This window comes from Rhinolophus ferrumequinum, chromosome X (genome assembly GCF_004115265.2).
Source record: "Rhinolophus ferrumequinum isolate MPI-CBG mRhiFer1 chromosome X, mRhiFer1_v1.p, whole genome shotgun sequence".
NCBI classification, from domain to species: domain Eukaryota; kingdom Metazoa; phylum Chordata; class Mammalia; order Chiroptera; family Rhinolophidae; genus Rhinolophus; species Rhinolophus ferrumequinum.
The window spans coordinates 16,515,384-16,536,392 of record NC_046284.1 but is presented as its reverse complement, the minus strand read 5'-3'; the positions used below and the strand labels follow the sequence as shown (position 1 = coordinate 16,536,392).

Below are 21,009 nucleotides of genomic sequence, written 5' to 3'. Positions count from 1 at the left end.
GCTGTGCCTGAGCTGTGTTCTCCAGGAATGATATGATGAAGAAAGGGTAGCATGGCATTCTGAGTCGAGCAAGAGCATGTGCAAGGGTACCGGAGCGTGACAGCACAGGGACCATGGGGGGGATGTAAAGTGGTTCACTAAGGCTTGAAATCTAGCTGACAGGGGAACAGCACGAGAGGTAAGCAGGGGCTGGGAAATGAGAACACTGTGCGACATTTCAGAGATTTTGGGTTTTACCCTACGAGCAACAGGACTCCAGTGAAGGGTTTAAACAGTGGAATGACATGTTCAGAGTTGTGTGTGGATGGCTGAACTATGTTAATCAAATGAAAGAATGCAGAAGGGTAAAAATGAGTTGTTAGAAAAAATGTGAGGGAATATTTTCTTGAAAATAAACAACTTGGATGAAAGTATTTGACCTACAAAGTATTTACTACAAAGCTTCTTTTTGATGGCAGTGAGGAGGTCACTGGTTTGGAATGCATGTGTGTACGACATCTCTGCATGTAGCATCTCGTTTGGTATTGGCCAAGATGAGGGCACTGCTGCGAGTCCCCCCCTTTCTGTGGCTTCTGTGCAGCCCTCCTCCAAGTGCACATGCCCCAAGTGCATCGACATGTGTCACAGGTTTCTGAGCTGGGACTCATGAGATGCTGGGGGCCAGAATGTAAGTTGGATAATTACATTTCAAGCTCAGATGAAGGAATTCAAATTAATCCCAGACCCCAATTCAAATCTGCTATTAAGCCAAGCTGGCTTAGTTCACTGCGGTCTCTGTAGCAAAAGGAAAAAAAAGTGTGAGTGGGGGGAGAGTCAGAGTACTTGCTCCGAGGCTCAAACCTGAGCACCTACAACAAGACAAAGCGTCTGACACCACAGTTGCCATTGCTGGCTGGGCTTGAAATGCCAGAGTGATTGGTTGGATTCTGGACAGAAGGTTTCATGCATGTTCGCTGATTTTTCTTGTACCATGTGTTAGAGACCTGAAATGGCATCTTTATTTCAGAAAGAAAGTCCAGGCAGACTCTCATTCAGGCTACTGGACCCATATGTGAACCAAATTGGAAGCATTTCGACCTCAAATCTCAGTTTCTGCCATTTTATGAAAAACGTCTTTCTCTTCCCCCACTACATTTATGTAAAACTCTGAAGTGGGAGAACAGAGTCCTGCATTTATAGATGCAATCAGTTTCCTTTGCTGCACTTACTATAATAAATTCAATTAAGGTTGACTGTGGGGTTAAGACGTCACAATCACACAGTGTTACTTACTCTTCTATTTCTTTTCTTTGGTTCTCTACTTTCATATGGCCATTCCGAATTCCTAAAAATGTGAACCCATACCTGTCAAAAACAAACAAAAAAGACCTTTGTATGTTTCTAAAGAAGGATTAATTTCCATCACACTGCGGTTACTTGTACTTGTTTATTGATTTCTTCTTTTTCATACGATCTCAATCTACAACTGTACTTCCCTTTACAGTCTGAGATGATAACATAGAGCAAATCAAAGCCCAGTCACAAATGTAACCAAGGAAGATACAATCTGTAATTCCAATTCTGTTGCTAAAATACTGGGTCACCTTTCAGTCACTTAATCATCTTGGGCCTCATGGTTAAAATGGGACTGTCAGTTACCAAATGACGTCAAAACTGCGGGGAGCACTTCAGAAATAACGTGTTGTACAAAAAGTGGCCACAGTTGTGATTTGTAAAATATAACACGAACACTTAAGACTTCTGGCTGGTATGCATACATAGTAATGTAAGTTATATCTATGCATTGCTATTTTCTTTTTGATCTTAATTGGCTAGGGTTTGTGAATTTTTCACAAACTTTCAGATAAAGGTGTCCGGCTTTTTATTAAAGAATAAGGTTATTTACAAGATAAGGTTATTGTAGCAAACAGAGAAAAACAATAGCTCCTATCCCATGATTTCACTTTCTCAGAACAAGTACAAGAAGTGCTTGATTTTTCTTTCCCTCTTCAAAAATGCTAATACGTTTCTCTACAACTTATCTCAGGGTTTTAGAAACAGCTTCACTGAGGTATAAATGATATACACAGAACTGCAAATATTTACTGTGTGCAATTTCATCAGTTTGGACACATGCAAACAGTTGTGATCCCATCACCACTATACTATTAAGGTGAGAGACATATCCGACACCTCTCAAAGTTTCCTTGTGTTTCTTTCTTTTTTTGTTGTTTGTGGTAAGAACACTTAACACGAGATCTATCCTCTCAACAAATTTTGAAGTGCTAAAATACTGTATTGTTAACTTTGGTACGAATTTGTACAGCCGTTCTCTAGAACTTATTCATCTAGAATAACATAAATGCTTACTTTTTAGCTCCTTTCACCAAAGCTATTTCGTCTGGTGAAGATGATACGTAAGTTAAGTCAGCTGATTCTGTAGCACCATCAACAGTGTCATTTATTTTAATTTCTACAGTATGACATAAACACAAGGCACGCAGAAAGAGCTCTTCTCGATTCTGTTGAAAAGTAACAGAAAAATATTATTTTCGTTGTGATCACGTGGTAACTAGTGAACAGAGAAAAGACATTAATGTGACGGGAAGTTACTACCTCCAGCAAATTGAGTTAGAAATTTACAAATTCTTAATATTCAAATGAGCTATCTATCTTCCCAGTACCTAACAGCATTCCTGGTTCTCCGCTAACATGCCCTAGGGGCTGTGTTGAGTCATTCCTGTTAGTGTAGCGCCACCTAATACCAAAACAGTGACTTCTTCAAGGCCTAAAAGAGTTCATTCAGTATCTAATTCACAATCTGGCAAGAGCTCAGGGGCAGGGAGACTCTGGTTCATTTAATGCCTAGACACTCCTGGGACTTGAATAGACATCGTTCTCGGAGCAGCTCCTATTTTTCTTTTTTCTTTTATGGAGCAGCTCATATTTATAAAGCCAAAGCACGAAAAATTACGACCACACAGATGGGGAAGTGAAAGTTTTACCCAAATGCAATTTCCCATAATTCCCTCTACTTTAAAATCCTACTTGTTTACCAATTGCAGAGTTGGTAGGAAAACAAGAAAGGTGACGTGAAAGATAGGCCCAGATTCCTCATTTCCACAATGCAGGGTTAACACATGCATACACTGACTGATTTCTCAAGGTAAAATGGTAATGAAGAAAATGCCACCTTATCTGCTTTCTCAAGATATGTTACAGGTCCATCAGTTTGAGAGAGTCCATCAGTCTCCTGAGTTACACCTTTATATTTATACCCATCTATGCAGCATTCAATGAATTCCATGCTGTTTTCAGTGAGTGTTCCAGTTTTATCTGTAAATACATAATCTACCTAAAAACAAGGACACAAACAAATGCATTTTTAGTTGGGTGGAAGGCAGAGCAATTTTCATACCCACAGAAAATCATCTTTTCTAAGACTTCTTGTCAAATGTCAAGTAATTACAGAAGCAATATTGTCAAATGAATAGAAATGAATGAGTATTTTTAAAGACACTGAAACAGGATCACTTATCTAAGGTAGACCTACTCAAATATAGAAGATTAGTAGGAAGGAAAAATGTGGCTGCTTTTATCAAACTAAGTACCCTTCCATTTAACACCTACCTGTTTTGATGTAAAGAAGTTACATAAGAGAAGTCAATTTTCCAAGTGGGAAACAAGAAATATACTGACCACTTATTACACACACACACAGAGACACACACAAATATCTGATAGGATCTTAAAGTAACTGGGGTATAAAACTTTTCTTTGAAAAGTAAAACTTTATATAAATATACTGGATTGAAGTAAAATGCATTGTGTCCTATAATGTGTGTAAGAGTTACAGAAAACAGATGGGACAGGGGAAATAATAATGTCAACAGTTAATTAGTAGACACAGTAAGTCAATAATGATCAAAAACATAATTGAAATTCCTTTTCACATACTATGTATATTTTCAGATACTCCTCACAAAAGTTTCCAAATTAAAAAAGCAGAGTTTTATAATGATAGGTTAAAGTATAATATAAGCATACTTTCGTAAATAATGGAAAAAATAAGCTCTGAAGTAAATTTTCCATGTAAAATAAGCCATTTTGAGCATTTCCATTTTATCTCAGTTTTTATCTCTTCTATTTATAACATCTGGCATTTGGAAACCCACAATTTTATACTCCTTTTTGGCAACTTATGCTTAACTAGTTAAAATTATGGGCTGACAGGAACAAGCATAAGCACAAGAGTAAGGTTTTTATTATGTAAGGGAGAAAGAGATGAACTCCAGCAGCAGTTGCTTTCTAATTATTTTTCAAAGCTTTTCATGGTAGCAGCACTGGTATAAATATAGCATTCCAGTCTTCCCTTTTTTCCCCTCGTAACCAGCCAAGTTTGAATTCTCTTTAATCCAAGTGGTATTATTCCTTTGTTAGATTTTTCCAGTTAAAATGAAGGTCTTTGGGGCTTTTTTTTCTGATCAAAATGATTAACCTTTATTTCCCCCTGAAGGTGGTGCTGGGTTGTTGCGCCTCCTGTACTTGTCAAAGGCGGTAGTTTTACAAATACAAAGTGCAATTGTTTGCCTATATCTAAAGGTTGTACAGTATGGATCTGCATACAATTAGTCTCACAGTTATAGGCCAACAAACTGTACACTAATACAGTAATTATCAAACTGTAGCATCCATCCCACTCACTTGGAGGGCCTGCTGAAACTCAGACCAACGGACTCTACCCCCCGCCCCCCGAGTTTCTAACTCAGTAGCTCTGGGGCAGGGCCGGTTCATGTGAGTTAATGCTGCTGGTCCCGGGATTGTACTTGGAGAACCATTGCTCTGACATGTGCCCTATGTCAGGAAAGGGGGAGGGGAGGGTCAGCTGTTACTAAAAAGTGTGTATTCTCATGAAGGGAGAGAGAGAGAGGGCTAAAGAGTGACAGGCTACGGCTTGCCTCTCTCCCCAGGCTCTTCCTCTTTCGTGTGGGTTTGAACCAGCTAAAAAGGCCCCTCTCTATCAACAGGCTCAAACCCCCCACTTTATGGGTGGAAAGCCCAAAGGAAGATAGGTGTTTTAAGGTAGAAAGAACCCTGAGCTAAAGTTTGAACACATGAAATTGCCTATTTCACAGGTCACAATTGCTCAAACATGTTCATATCATTCAACCTAAAGGAACACTTGGAATGGAGTCTTGGCTCCAGCACCTGCTAACTTTGTGACCTTGGAAACACTTCTTCATCTCTCTGAACTTTAAATATTCACCTTAAATAACCAAACCTGCTGCACAAGGCTGTAAAGAATACAAAATAAAGCTCAACAGTAAATATGCTTGTAAACTCTAAGGTGCGACAGATGTTGATCGCCACTGCTGTTGACTTAAGCAAAATGACCCAGTACTGGACTCGCTCCATCCTTCCACGTGCCCTAATTCTTCTGATTACCATCACGCTGCTACCGTTAGGTGTGGTGTGCGTGTTTCCCCGACTAAATGGTGAGCAACCCAAGGGTTTCTTGTTTACTTTTTTTCTTTTTTCTTGTTTACTTTTAAAACCTCAATACCAACAACATATCCTACATACACACAAGTTCAATACATAACCACTGGATTGAACTGTTGGAATCAGAGCACGTACGGACTCAGACACAGCATGAAACACAGCTGTCAGACGGGGAGGGGACAGGAAGAAGAAGGGTACCCCTACCGGTTTTTCAAGATGGGTTGAAACCATTTGGTTGTCCAAAATACCGACGTCTGACTGTGAAAGACCCCATTCTTTTCCGACTGAACTGAGTGAGAAGCCTGTTTCTCTTTGTTTCTCAAGTCAAACACTGTCCTAAACGCATCTTCCTATTTTTAAAAATACCAGTGTAGGTCATTTTTAAAGAGGTTACGCAAGTGTTTGCAATGATGGTGATGAGAACTACTGGACACTGCTTTCGGTAACATAAAAAGCCCTATCTAGTTTCATCAAAGAGGAAACTAGTTATACTTCATTTTGTGTGTACCACTCCATTGAAAGCTAAATGGCCTAAGAAACTATTTCAAGACTTCTTTGCGTTTTCGTTCGGGTAGCTTCTACACCTATAAGCTGATGATAATGGCAAGTTGTTTTTTCACTGTATAAATTGAGGTGGTGGTCTGGCTATTAACTTAGTGATTTAACTAAAAGACAATCAAACCCAGAAAAGAAGGTTTTGGTGGGAGAAAGAAATAGTGGATGAAATGAAAACTGTAGTTTCTTTTCACTGAACAAATTTACCAGATCATTACCCAAAGCTCCACTTTACTTTCTGCAGTGTGAATACAGTCTAAATGATAGGATCAAGATTACATTCCCATAACGAACTCTGCTGAGGTGGAGATAGGAGAGAAAGAGCTCTGTGTCTCAGCTGCTGGACCTGGCTTGGGTATCTCACCCGTCTCTGGTGAGCATTAGGCATCACATGTGGAGTGATGGTGTTTTATTTGCAGTAGCCTGGAGGGCAGTGCTCATCCTTGGGTAGGTTAATCCAAAGAGCCAGGCACTAGATTTAAAATAGGTAGATTTAGGGCCGGCCCGGTGGCTCAAGCGGTTGGAGCTCCATGCTCCTAACTCCGAAGGCTGCCGGTTCGCTTCCCACATGGGCCAGTGGGCTCTCAACCACAAGGTTGCCAGTTCAATTCCTCGAGTCCCGCAAGGGATGGTGGGCTGCGCCCCCTGCAACTAGCAACGGCAACTGGACCTGGAGCTGAGCTGCACCCTCCACAACTAAGATTGAAAGGACTTGACTTGGAAAAAAGTCCTGAAAGTACACACTGTTCCCCAATAAAGTCCTGTTCCCCTAACCCAATAAAAAAAAAATCTTAAAAAAAAAAAGGTAGATTTAGTCAACAAAATCTTAGCTGTCGGGGAAAAGCTCACCAGAGGCGGCCTGTAACTTAATTTTTGTTTTTCATGCAAAAATGCTGTGAATTAATGCCTTTCACTGGGACTAGGATAGTTTGATGCATATAGCTCTGTCCCTGGATGAAAGCTTCGGGTTTAAAAAGGCTAAGGTCAGCTGTTGCAGCTGAAGTTGCCTATAAAAGAATCTTCTGGGAGCAATATCTAAGGGAAAAGCATCCATTCATTCATTTCTTGTTGTATCCTTAGTGATTCAGTATCACTGTGGGATGCAGATTCCATGGCCTGGGATCCCGGAGCCTTGAAGTAAGGTTTCATTCAACAAAATGGTACCTGGGGAGAACTTTCACACTTGTGGGTGTAGTTATCAAGAGGGTACTTTGCTTTAAGTAAATGCTGTGCAAAGAACAGAAATAGAGCGGGGGTGGAGGGGGGCTAAATTCAGGAAGAGTTTTAAGGTGCAGATGCAAACTGGCACCATTTCAAACAAGTGTGAGGCCCTGTTCCAGCCACACAGTTCCATGACCTGAATTTGCATTTCCCAGTCATAGAAATGGCATTTCCACATCCCTGACATTCTAAATGTCATGAGAATCAAATGGAAGCCCCCCCAAATTCCTTCAGCTTCTGAGGATCATTCCATGACACACAGTAAATTCAGACAAAGGGAAAAATATTCTCGATACCGATAAGAAAAGCACCTAAGACATCATTTGAAGAATTACAGCTGGATTGCTCACGGACATTCAAGATGGAGGATTAGGGGGGGGAAAAAAAAAGAATGACAGCTGGACTACATTGTATTAAAAAACAAATGCACCTGGGTTAGAAACTACGTCACGGCTGGGCTACATTGGTACTCGTCTATGAAGCAAAAAGCATTTTGAGGAATGCATGCTCTCACATTTTCCGTTCATTTAAAGTTTCGAACTGGAATAAACAACTGCTTTCTAGGTCTATATTCCATCTGATCAGAAATGTACTAAGAAAATGTCAATAGGACATATCTGGTCAATCTAGTTTATGGAACCAAATGCATTTATAGTATAGCTTTATTTACTACCCTGTGTTCTATCCCCAAATGGTTATAGTTGGTGATGAAGACCACATGCTTCCTGTTCCAAAGCAGTAACTCATAATCTAACATCACCAGGCAAGTTTTAAAAAGAATTGCTGTACCATTTAAATTTAACAGATAAATTGGGATCTTTCTCCAAAATGCCAGCAAAATAACTGATACTATAGCTATGAAAACACTGCTTAGCTTCATTACACGTCTGTATAAAGGAATTTTCTTTGAAATCACATTTCCAAATGTGAAATGGTGAAAATATATTTTAACTCTGTTGAATTATTTTAAGTAAAAATAAGTTCTAACCTGACCAAGTTCTTCATTAAGGTCTGATGTGTTAACCAGGGCTCCTTCATTAATGTCTTCATCATAAAAATCCTTATCCCATGAAATGAAGAAGGAACCCAGGAACTTCTGCATTTCTACTGTGACGTACATGGATACAGGAATGATAAAGTTGAACAGAACCATAAATGATAGGAAGTCGGTGAATATTTTCAAAACCTAAAACAAAAGAAATAGTTCAAGCTAATTAGATGCACAGTTCCACCCAACAAGTGTAATATAAAAAACTAGTTAACTTTCTTTTCATTTCAATGCTGAAAGCACCGCTCCTGCTATTAAAAAAAAACTTCCCAAAGACACTATGTCATTCGTCAAAATTATCATCATAGTATGTGAAAACACCCTCAATTTTGTCACTTTTCTTCAGTGTATGCACCTTTTGACTCAATCCTTTTTCACTCCCTTAAGTTCTCTGCTCCTCCCACCCTGAGATAGAAATGTAGGAGCAAAGTTTATACGTAGGCATTCATTATGCTCCTATAGCATGCTTTATCAAAAGCTCATATTATATTATCATGCTAGATTCTGACTCTTATCGCTGAAGACCCTTCACTAAAGAGCTAAAAACGAGCACAGAAGCCTAAAATAAAAACAACTCTGAAATGTAACTATCTAATGGCTTAGGGCTACCATACAACCAAGAGAAAACTCAGAAACCAACAAAAGCATCATCACATGAGCAGCATTTCAATAAAGGGTGGCATGGTCACCAAGTGCTTGAGTTAAAATTTTCAGCATACAACAAATTACCTTGAAAGTATCCCGCTCTTTCTGAGTCTTTTGGTTATACCACGGTTCATCGTTATGTGGGTTACTTTGCCAAAGATACTTTAGACCAGTGCATACTGCAGCCTTCGTCAGTAAGATCAATAAATACACAATCAGGAAGGCATTAATGGATCTGAAAAATAAGATAGTATGGATTGAAAAAACATCTAATTACTTAAGATATCAACCAGGTATAAATTAAACTTCTCAGTTTTCTAAAGCTTCTCCAGTGTACAGTGTGTAACTACAGGACAATTCTGTATGTATTATGAACCTCAGTTACCACTGCTGAAGCATTACTCTCAAATAGTAAAATGGAGAAGCCAGTCGTGACCTGTTTGGTCAGCAATGCTCCCTAAAGTGCAATGGCTGACTAGCTTAACACGCCTTTAGTAAGGTCCCATAAAGTGACAGCGCGCGCACACACACCCACCCCATTATCTATTCAACTGTTATGAAAGGAATAGGTTGTTTCAATTTCCCTGAATGCTAAAGATACGGAGTGGAGGGTGGGGAAGCAAATGTGAAATTCTTAAGCTTAGTGCGGATTCTTTTAGTCTAAAAGTAGAGCTCTGGAGAAGGTGTCACTGACGTACTGGATATCCACGCCAATGACTGTGAAGTCCACGTCAGTGGTAACTGGCATGAAGGTCTGACACCCAGTACCACTGCAACATTTGCCTGGAGACTACGAGGTGAGCTCAAACAATACGGTGAATGTTTAAATAAAAAGAGATTTATTACAGTATAAGACGCATTGCCATTAATCCTCAAAACACTCCCCCTCGCTATGAACACACTTATCCCATTGTTCTTGCCACTTTCTGAAGCAGTTCTGGAAGTCCTCTTTTGTGAGTGTCTTCAGTTGTGCTTTCATGGCTGCCTCGATGTTCTGAATCGATTCAAAACATTCCTTTCATGGTCATTTTGACTTTAGGGAAGAGCCAGAAGTTGCACAGTGACAGATCTGATGAATAAGGTGGATAAGGACACACTGTAATGTTTTTGTTTGATAGAAACTGCTGTACCAGAAGTGATGTGACACGGAGTCTTTCTGTTGTGATCACAAAATTCGGTGAGTGCTGCTGCCGAGTGCCATCCAATGGAAAGACAGGGGGATCTTCAATACGGGAAGCAGCGCATCGAACCTTAGTGACAGTGTGTGACAAGTTTCAACTGTTCGGTGCAGTCAGTCGGGTGTGAGCTGTGGTTGAGAGAAGGTGTTTTAAAGTGTGTTGTAAATCATCCTGTATCATGACAATGCTCTGTAACACATGGCTTCTGGTATATGGTAATTTCTGTCAAACAAAAACGTGACGGTGTGTCCTCATCCACCTTATTCACTGGATCTGGCACCATGTGACTTCCGGCTCTTCCCCAAAGTCAAAATGATTCAGGACATGGAGTCAGCCATGACAGAGTCCTCATGAAAGAGGACCTCCAGAATTGCTTCAGAAAGTGGCAAGAACGATGGGGTAAGTGTGTTCGAAGCAAGGGGGATTAATAGCAATGTCTTTTACTGTAATACAGTTTTAAAAATTTAAACATTCACTGTATTCTTTGATCACACCTCTTAATATCCATGTTATAGAATTTCCTTATATATCGCAGCTATAGGACCCCCAAACTATTATCCAGAAGCAAAGGGGAATAAATTTGTATTTCAACTAAACTCTGCCCTTGGATAGCTAGCTATGTGAACTTAGGTAAGTCCCTTATCTCTGAGACCATTTCTTCATCTGTAAAGTGGATCGGTTACCAGGAATTACTTCATAGGATTAAATCAAATTAGAAACACAGATCACTACACAGTTTCTGGAATACAAAAAGTGCTCAAAATGATAGCTGCTATTATAATTGATGTTTTTTTTTTTTTAAATTATGGTTGTTATTCGGAATTACTGAGAAGTAACTACTTCAGTTCAATAACAACTAAAGAAATTGTGCTGCACACTAACTTTTCAACAGCAGAACGTTTCTGAGATTTCCCTTGGTAGTTCAAAGCCATTTTGGTTTCCATTCCAGTATAAACAGCAACTCCTGAGGAATAACAGAATAAAATGAAAACTAGGTTACAACCAACTCCCCACCCAGTTGATATTCAATTATTTTCGGTTTATAAAAATAGGAATTTTCAACCCTCTTCTATTCACCCGTTGATACTATTTATACTATAATTTTAATTCTACATAATTTGTCATTTTCTAGTTTACCATCTTATGAATTCCCAACACCTAAAAATAGGCTTAGATTAAGAGGCAATTATCCGCCATGTTCAATTTTTAACATGCATTATTTATGCCCAGCTTTATAAAGCATATTTCCGATAAGTATATCTTAAAATTTGTTCACCATATATCTTCTTGGTATTTTTTAGTGTAGCTCCTTTCAACAAGAGATTTTCAGGTCCCAAAGACCTAAATAAAAAATGAACACAGCTTATCCAAACAGCCCAATAAACAGCATCGTCAACTTTGGAGACATATTTTGCCCTAATACACATCTATGTCAAGGGTTCAGAATACATCTGTCTACTTTTATTTCACGCTTACGCCCCAGGGAAAGCTGAAAGATCCTTCCTTCTGAAGTTACTTGAGGGTACAGCACAGAAGGAAGCACAGTATAGGAGTAGCCAACAACACACGGAGATAAAGGGTTGCCCAGAGAAATAAAAAGATTATGAGCCATAGACAGCAAGACAAGAACAGGACAAAGTAGCAGACAGCAAGACACAGAAAGATAAACGACTGGGAAAGCAACGTCAAGGTGGGAAAGACACACTGACATATATATAGAGAGAGGAGGATAAACCCGCCTTTTGGGAGATCACTGGGCAACCGGGTGTTTCTTTTACTTCTTTTTGAGTATGTTTATAGAGGCAAAGTAGAAAAGCTGAGGTAATTAACTGGATGGTAGAAGAGGGAAGAAAACATCCCTTTTTATATGAATTGCCTCATTATAAATGATTAAGCGTTCATTTTACTTAAAGGTCCAGGTAATTCTCCCAGCATTTGATCCACTGCCTACATGCTCAATGCGTCTCCTTTAAACCATTATTTTCCAGGTGTACTTCTAATATTGTCAGCCACTGCCCAACCAAGGACAATACAGGGCCTGGAATGGATTTGGGAATGTCAGTCAGAGTGTCTGGAGCTCTGCAACTTTGAAACCCTCAGCATCACTTTCAACACCAACCCCCTTTCGGGACACACCTACTCAGCCCCTATCACCACAACCCTACCAAGTACAAGGCCGGTTACGTAAGACCCATTAGTGGGATGCTGGCTGATTACTCCAGATTTATTCACCTTTACATTTATTCCTATAAAAAAAGCATTTGGCTATTTCAATGGGCTTAAAAGAGAAATATCCCCTCCAAGGACAGATTAAAGAAATAGCAAACTAACCTGGCAACAGGCTCAAAACTATTATTATAGATACTGATTCGCCCAACAAACCTGCAAGAAGAACGGAACAGCAAATGAGTTTTCCATATCAAAGTAAAATATATATATACCACAAATATGGGAATGAATCAAAATACAAATAATGCAAAAGAGGTAAGGCTCTGAACTACGAATGTATTATATTTCTGAAAAAAATGTATGAGAAAACGATAAGGTGTGTAACATTTTCATCTCATTCTTAAAATACTATTCTAAATTGATTTTCAAGATCTACTTGGCACTGTATATGTACATAACACCCCTCTCGTTTATGCTGTATATAAATAATGGGCTATTTTAGATTCACGTGAAGAAACGTTTTTGGTGCTAACACAACTTTCAAAACCATTAGTTCCGTATTTTTGCTTGAGCAGGCATCAGAGTCACGGGAGGGCTTATTAAAGTACAGATTTCTGGGCCCCGTCCCCAAACTTATGATTCAGGTGAGAATTTGCATTTGCAACCAGTTCTCAGGTGATGCCGAGGCTGCGGGCCCGGGTAACCCTTTCAGCACCATGGCATTAGTCTTAGACAGTGAACACTTGATTACCATCTTGGAAATTTCCAAACTGTGTCTTGCAGCTGACCTCATTACCGCGCTTGATCCAGCTGCTGCTAATGGCTAGGCCCGTGGTAATCTGCATTTCTGAAAAGTGGGGTAAACAGGCCTAACCTGTCCTTAACAAGAGTACTATGAGTATTTTATAATTTGCATTATAATTTGTTTTCAGAGAAATGGAACTTATTATAACTATATACCAAAATACGAAGGTCTGCTAATTCGATGATCATATATTAATTGTGCAAGTACTGTGCTAGGTGCTGGAGAGATACATTACTAAGGAACCAAGACGTGTTCTTTGCCCTAAGACAGATAAATAAACAGGCAATTACAATGTAAGTGATTACCAGTAGGGTAGTAGAAATACAAGGTATTCTGAAGTCACATAGCAAGGGCACTCAATCTGGTTTAGAGAAATTAGGAGTAACCACCCCCGCCCTAAAATTCTCCTTCATATTTAATGTAACTGAAAAATTTAGGGTTTGCCTTATAAGTATGCAAGGATATATATTACTGTCTAACTCAGGCAGAATCAGTCACTCCCTTTTCTGTGATTCCATGGGCCTTTTATTCACCTCTACCATCTCAGTGTACTGTAAGCCTAGCTTTACTGTTTCATCTCCTTTGCAGACCGTGAGCTGCTCGAAGGCCGGGAACAGTTTTGCTTTGTGGTCCCAGTTCCTAGTATCAAAGCTGATTCGGAAGAAGGGAAAGAGGAAAGCAGGAATGGTGGGAAGGAGGGGAGGCATTGTTCATGTAGTAGGATGAATACTTTGTTTTTCCACTACTGGGCGTTAGTGAAAGCCACATCCAACCATCTGACTCATTATGACCAACAGCATCCATTAACAAGATGGCTGCAACAGGTAACGGATGCCATCTGTAACGGTGGAATAGAATGTAATTAATTGGTCCACTGGGGGAGAAAACCTGTTACTGTACCCGTGCTAATTCCATGCTCTAATCAACCGAATGGACCATTCCTAAAAACCAAATGCCCAATTTCTGACAATCCACAATAACTATTAATCAGCAAATCTACTCCAGAAAGCCTAAGCACAGTAAAATAGAGGACACTATACCATTTCACTGCGCCTCAACTTAACTGTTTATATGGACAAAACACAGCCTATTTGCAATACTCAGCTCACCATGATCATGATAAAAAAGGATAGAGTGCCTCCTAATTGCATGGTCCCATATCGCCTTCTTTCTCTGATGTTGGATGACACACAAAGTGGTTTATTTTTGTTTTCATTAACTCTGGTTAATGCAGGAGTTTGATAGATCAGCCTTATGAGATAACATCATCTCAAAATTTGACGGATAGCCATGTTTACACATCACAAAAATGAAAGAAAAATCACAAGTAAGATGCCAGGGCTCGCGATGATTTATCTCGGGCTGGTAGTGAACAAGGCTGATTTGATTCATTTCTCTGCCAGAAGAAGGAACAGCCCATAAAAACACTTGCTGTAGTTAGACAGAATATTCAAATGAAAGGAGGCTGGTAAGTAGTGTTTCTTTGCAATACTGGTGGCAAAGATAGGCAGAGCCAACAGATAGCAGGAAAATGAAACCAGGTGAGGCTTACTTGTAGAGGTCAGGTTGAGGCTGTTCACATTCAATTGCTGCTCGGAGGTTATCAATGGATTCGGCTGAACACAGTGCATTGGTATCATGTACCGCATAATGTGTCTAGATGAAAGCAGAAGAAAAAGCAAAACCCAAACAGCGTTCTTTTCACAACTGTATATCCACCTGATTCCAGGAACACAGTATGTTTCAGTGAGAGGCTCTGGCAGAATAATACCAATATTAATGCGAACTAAATAAAATTCTTAAAATATATTATAAATAATTAGAAAGATAACCCTGCTGCAAGGGGATTCCAACGATAATGAAAAAACTAAAAGCTTCTTTTGATACTGATAGCAAAGAGAATTCCATTTGCAGCATGCACAGAATTAATCAAAAACCTCATAAAAATTTAATCCATTTATTTTTACTGAGACCTGTTATTCTGCTCACCATAGTATATAGTGATGTAAATACACACATACGAATGAACATAAAGCTTTTGGTCATAAGAATGCTAACATCTTGTCAACAGAAAGAAAAAGAATGATTAACAGTTCCATAACCCAAATAGCATAATTAATGATCTTGAAAATGCTCAAAGCGCCTACATTTCACGAGGAGCAGGGAGATGATGCATCTTGCTGTAGTTAGACAGAATATTCTACTAGTGCATATTATGCAATTGATTCACCCAGAACTCAAGGCAGGCTCCAGCGAACCCATTTATAAATCATCAAAGAACGGCTGACGCAGACTCAAAGACAGCGCCATGCACCACTTACACAAAAGAGAAAAAGCTGTTGCGTGGTCTTCAGGGAATATTATGGAACGGCCTGAGCTATATTTAAAACGATCTCCTGACTTTGAAAACCTATGTATTTTTAGCTGATTTGACTGGATTGAGTTAACAACTTTTTCCCTATTAGGGAATCTTTAGGTAGATTTCTTGATTTTCATCTTGACATTCCCTCAAATATAACTTCGTTTTTGAATAGGTTAAGTGGGACTGGTTCATCACTATGCCCTTGAAGTACAGAATCTAGTCATCTAAGGTAATTAAGTTCCTTCTTCACATACTGAGTCCGGATCCTCAAGTCCAGGTGGAATAACAAGCAGAGGGAAGCTCTCAAGGATACACATGGAGGTGAGCCCATCAGTACCCTTCCTGAAAGGCAGCATGGAGAGGATACGTCTTCCTGCCCTGTGCAGCTCTGGACAACAGCCAAGGACTGACTGTGTCAGAAAGTACCAGGGAAGTAAGCTAGTCTCCAGTGTGAGCCAATTTACTTTAACACCATGTGTAAGTCTTCCAGTTGCAATAAGGCAAACATTTGCCAAACTACACCCTGAGGTATTTTTTAAAAAGCAATCAAATTACTCCAGGTCAGATTTTCTATGTGCCAGGAATAAACATTTTTTCAAGAAAATATTCATTACTTTTAAAATAAAAATAGATCAAACTGTCAGGTTAGAGTACCCGAAATAATTTTGATTATATAGTTTCATTCAGCCTGTGATCACCTTTACTCTTAAAAGCCTAAATAAAATATTGGGTGGGTTATGCCAATATGAAATGCAAGCAGTGCTATAAAAAATGTGGTGGCTTTTATTTGGGGCCTGGATTTTCCTCACCCAACACCACCCTTTTCCTCAAAGTTGAGAATTTGCTTAGAAATTCAAAGACAATTATACAAAAGCTCTCTTCAAATACAAAACTTACACAAATAGGAAAAAATAAAAGATTAGGGGGCAGTGGGAAGGAGTATTTTGTGATCAGCTATCTGGAGTGCAAAACGTTTACACAAGGTTTAGTCTTCATTACCTTGTAATTGGATTCCCCGTCAAGACTGGCTGTAGTAACGTGACAGATTCCATCACGAGTGCAGGATGATAGAAGAATAAGATCACAGGGAAAGGTTTCATCTGCCTGTACTTCTACTACATCACCGACCTAGTATGGAGAGAAAAATAGAAATATTCTTAATTCCAAACAAACCATTCATTAGATCTCAAATGAAAGTGAAAACAGTAGCAAGAGACCTCTCCTGCTCTGGAGCTTAGAGCGTGTCTCAGAATCCTACACCAAGTGAAAGGTGGCGAAAGAATGTTACTCAACAATCAGAATCCTCTTTAAGGTCCCGAGAACTTATGACGCTTTCAGATTCCCTTAGTCTTGAACTTTAATCCCTCACGAATGATTTCAGCACCCAGGGACCCGCTTGCTCTATGATGTTTCTGGCACTGATGTTTAGTTATTGCTTCATGAACGTGTCAAGAGAAGCTACAGGTCTCAACTTGAGCACTTCACGAACATGGCGCACCACTGCTCCGACTCTGCGCCATGCGTATTTCAGGATGCATTGCCCTCAATGGGATAACAGCTATTCTCAGTGGGGGCCAGTTCCTTCTTCAGTGCCCAGAAAACAGTAATTAGAGGCACCCATTTTCCCCATAACATTTGAAAAAAAATCCAAACATGTCATTTTCCAACAATCCATCAGCTATCAGAAGAATCAATTAATACAACAATGAGAAACAATTTCCTATGAGCCAGTACCCAAAGCTCAAGTAGAGGAAGAACATGAGAGAAGAAATCACGAACCACTGCTATCACAGATAACTTAATAATGTAGGGAACAAGTCACAATGGTGAAGAGGTAGGACTTTGAAACCTGACTTTATGTCCCAGCTCTGCCACTTAACTATATGACCTTGGGTAAATGCCTTAGATGATTGCAACTACCTCAAAAGATTGGTTTGAGCACGAAATGAGGATACAGGTGATATTTACCCACGTTCTGGAACAGTCGTTATTTGATAGGTATTAATTACAACTATGACTAATACTCTCAACTTGTTTTGTGGGAAGGATGTAAGGAATCATCCAGTCTGGCGCTTCCCAACATTTTTCACACCATGGCACATGGAGAAAACACTTTTGCACAGCACCCTCAGATGAAGGGACGAAGGAGGCTGCTGGTGGCAGAAGACAGCCCACTTTGGGAGACACACTGGTTGTGAAATGTTGAACTAATAAATAACACGCCTGCCTTCTATTTGCTACACAGTTTGGCAGATAAGGGTGCGGAGTTTAAGATCTGTTTGGGAACAATTTTATTTTCTTTGCCAATCCTCATTAGTAGCCAAGAATAGCATCAACAATTGAACTAATTTGTAAACAGTATTTTATTTTGTTGGATCCTTCCTTTCTCCCTTACATAAACTTATGCTGCTTACATGAAACCACAACTGATGCTTAAATACACAAAAAGAAAAATACAACATGAAATCCTAAAGCATGTTAGAAGAAGGAAACACTCATTCTTTCATACTCAGTCTCAGGCACTGAAAATTAAAGACCACAAATAGAGAACTTCTTCTACAATATTTACGATTTGCTCAGATATGAACTATATATAAAGGTCCCTGCATCTGGAGTGCAAGTTGAGGCTGGTGAGACGGACATGGGCATATCACAAAGGTCCCAGCAGGCCAGGCTGAGGGGTTCAGGCCTTACCCTAAAGGCAACGGGGAATTGCAAAAGGGCTTTTAAAGAAAGGGAACAACATGGTCCAGTTAGAGAATCAACTCTAGAGTTTTGTTTCCATTTAGCACGTTAAAAGCCATGAGCAGAATGCCTCAACATAAATATGAAAGCTAGAAAATCTACAAAATCATCACTTTTTTTTAGTTCATCAGAGAGCTGAGGTTGCAAGGCAACCAAGTGAAGTGAATTTGAAACGTCGAACAGTCACTCTGAGGAAACACAATGGTTTCACAAGTGACAAAGCACAGGGGGACAAGATGGCTACTCTAAACACGCGTTAAGAAAACTAGATTTGGCGGGAACTGTTGGCGTGGTGGTCACTGGAGTTTGTGCCGGCCCTGGAGGGTTTGAACATTGAGTATGGCTGAAGGGGACACCCTGATATCAGTGGATTATGAAACTTTGGGGAAGGTGTCAGGGGTGTTTTCTGCAAGTACACTCGGGCTGAGGGTGAAAAGCTGGGAGTGGTAGTCAGGGTCCAGAACATGACCAGGGCACAGTGCAGGGCCAACTGCAAGGTCCCGTCTCCAAAGTGCGCCATATGCAGGAGTGGCTTGAGATAAGAGAGAGACCCAGATGGCACAGGGACAGCGCAAACTCCAACACTGGAACAGTCATCTTATCATTGGATTACTCACATTTCCGAATTGTGAAACAATGACCTGAATTTCAATTTTCCAAGATAAACTCAATGGTTTAGTTTTTCATCGTTAACAGAGACAGAATTCTTTTGTGTTCAATATTAGAATTTGTCAGTGAGTTATTTTACTATCACATATTAGACTTGAATATTACTGTATATTATATGTATGATATGAAGAAGGATAACAACTGCACACAATTCTAATTAATAAAAACATCAGACCCTTCAAAAAAAGAAAACTAGATTTTTAAAAATTAAATTTATTGGGGTAACAATGGACAGTAAAGTGACATAGGTTTCAAGCGTACAATTCTGTAAACGTCATTTATATATCGCATCGTGTGCTCACCACCCAGAGTCAGTTCTCCTTCCATCACCATATATGTGACCCCGTTTACCCTCTTCTACCATTTTTAACCAATTCTGAAAGGCATGGTGGGAGCTAATAGGACAGACAGTTTAGAATCTCTGCAAGCCTGAGAGAAGAGAGACCATAAGCACTCATCAGGTCTTCTCTACAGGCATGAGACCTAAAAGAGCCTTCCTCATTGGTACAGGCATACAGGCGCGATTGACTGCTATGGGGAGACCGACACAAAATATGCCAGAATCGGGGACCCTTTTCCCATTTCAAGCAAAAGGCATCTGTGTCTCGGAGAAAGGCAAGAAACCTTCTTTGGCACAGTCTCAGGGAAATGTCACGACTGCTAGAGGAGAGGTGGAAGCAAAAGCCATCTGCTGCTGGGGATGGGTCAGGAAACCCACTCATCCTGAGGCGCTAGCCCGATAAAAAGGCAAAGCTGCCATGGGAGTACTGAGAAAGTTCCACCCCGAGGAAAAGGTGCATAAGTCCTGCCTAATATTGAGACTGGAGCATGAGAACCAAGAAACCACTGTTCCAAACGAATAACAGCAATGAATAACAACAAGAAATAGCCATCTACCACTGGGGAAGGAGAAAAGGCAGAGAGAGAGGCATCCACTATGTCTCAGGGATGTAGGACCTGCTGAAAGCAAAGAGTGGAACAGGAACACTGAGAAAAACTCTTTGGTACCCCAGGCCCCACACAAAGCACGAGGCAATGGCAATCTCTCACTCCAAGAATTTGAAGCCCAATGGTGTACTGAAAAATCAACAGCTGCAAGAAAAATCAAAGCCAGTCCAACTCCTGCCTATTGATGCAAACCCCCAACCCTAATGGGCTGACAGAAGAGGCCCACTCACTTCAGAATATAAATACTGTTTACCTAGGCCGCTAGCATTCTTTTACATACAATGTCCAGAATTCAATTTAAAAAAATGAGGTGCAAAATACAAGATAAAAAATGATCATCAAGAGATAAAGGAGTCAAAAGGGCCCAGAAGTGTTCAGATTTTCAGATTATGAAAGAGGGATGTAAATACAGCTACAATGAAGATATTATCTAGTGGAAAAGGTAGACAATGTACATGAGCAGATGAGGAATTTGGGCAGAGAGATGAAAGCTACAAAAAAATACAGCAACGGGGAAGGTTAGAAATGAAAAACATGATATCATAGATAAAGATTTCCTTCAATGGGCTTATCAGCAGACTGTATAAAACAAAGGAAATAATCAGGAATTCTAAAAAAACTTCCAATATTTCTAACGCCAAAGCTCATATTCTTTCCCTTACAAATAATTCTGCTTTTACATTGGAATTCCACAAGTTCTCTTTCTAGGCCCTCTTCTCTATGTTCTATGCGACTACACTTAGTCTAATGCCTTCAGAGCCATCTTCACGCTGATGAAATCCAAATTCCAATTTCTACCTAAACATCTCTGAGCTCCGGGCTTGACAATTCCATTCACATGTCTAATAGGTATCTCAACATTAACATGGAAAAACTGAATTCCTAATTTCCCTTCACTCCCACCTCTGTCCCTAAACCTATTCTTCTCCCAGTCTTCTCCAGCTTATTTAATAGCATTTTGTTTAATAGCACTATTTAATTCGCCCAGTTGCTCAGGCCAAAACCAAAAAAGGCTATCTTTATTCTTTTTTTTTTTCCGCTCTGTTTCTCACTCCTTACATCCAATATATCACTAAATCCTGATGTCCACTAGTTGTAGACAAGTTTCTTAACCTCTCTGTACCTCAGTTTCACCATCTGTAAAGAGGTGATAATACAAAAAAAGGGTACATTGTACTTCATA

At 39.8% G+C, this 21,009-nt stretch overlaps 1 protein-coding gene and 1 pseudogene across 6 annotated transcripts in view; one reads left to right on the top strand and one right to left on the bottom strand.

Moving 5' to 3' along the window:
• The window catches only part of ATP11C (ATPase phospholipid transporting 11C), a 159,330-nt gene that overhangs the window by 51,022 nt on the left and 87,299 nt on the right, over positions 1 to 21,009 (bottom strand). For all 6 annotated transcript variants that reach the window (XM_033109351.1, XM_033109342.1, XM_033109360.1 and 3 more), the window contains 10 exons: positions 16,464 to 16,592; positions 14,655 to 14,758; positions 12,460 to 12,510; positions 11,405 to 11,469; positions 11,011 to 11,092; positions 9,035 to 9,185; positions 8,246 to 8,443; positions 3,173 to 3,334; positions 2,350 to 2,501; positions 1,273 to 1,344 (listed from right to left, as the gene is read on the bottom strand). In XM_033109351.1, coding sequence (XP_032965242.1) covers positions 1,273 to 1,344; positions 2,350 to 2,501; positions 3,173 to 3,334; positions 8,246 to 8,443; positions 9,035 to 9,185; positions 11,011 to 11,092; positions 11,405 to 11,469; positions 12,460 to 12,510; positions 14,655 to 14,758; positions 16,464 to 16,592 — 1,166 coding nt within the window. The remainder of the gene's footprint in view (positions 1 to 1,272; positions 1,345 to 2,349; positions 2,502 to 3,172; positions 3,335 to 8,245; positions 8,444 to 9,034; positions 9,186 to 11,010; positions 11,093 to 11,404; positions 11,470 to 12,459; positions 12,511 to 14,654; positions 14,759 to 16,463; positions 16,593 to 21,009) is intronic.
• Positions 18,549 to 18,849, top strand: LOC117024492 (acylphosphatase-1-like; annotated as a pseudogene).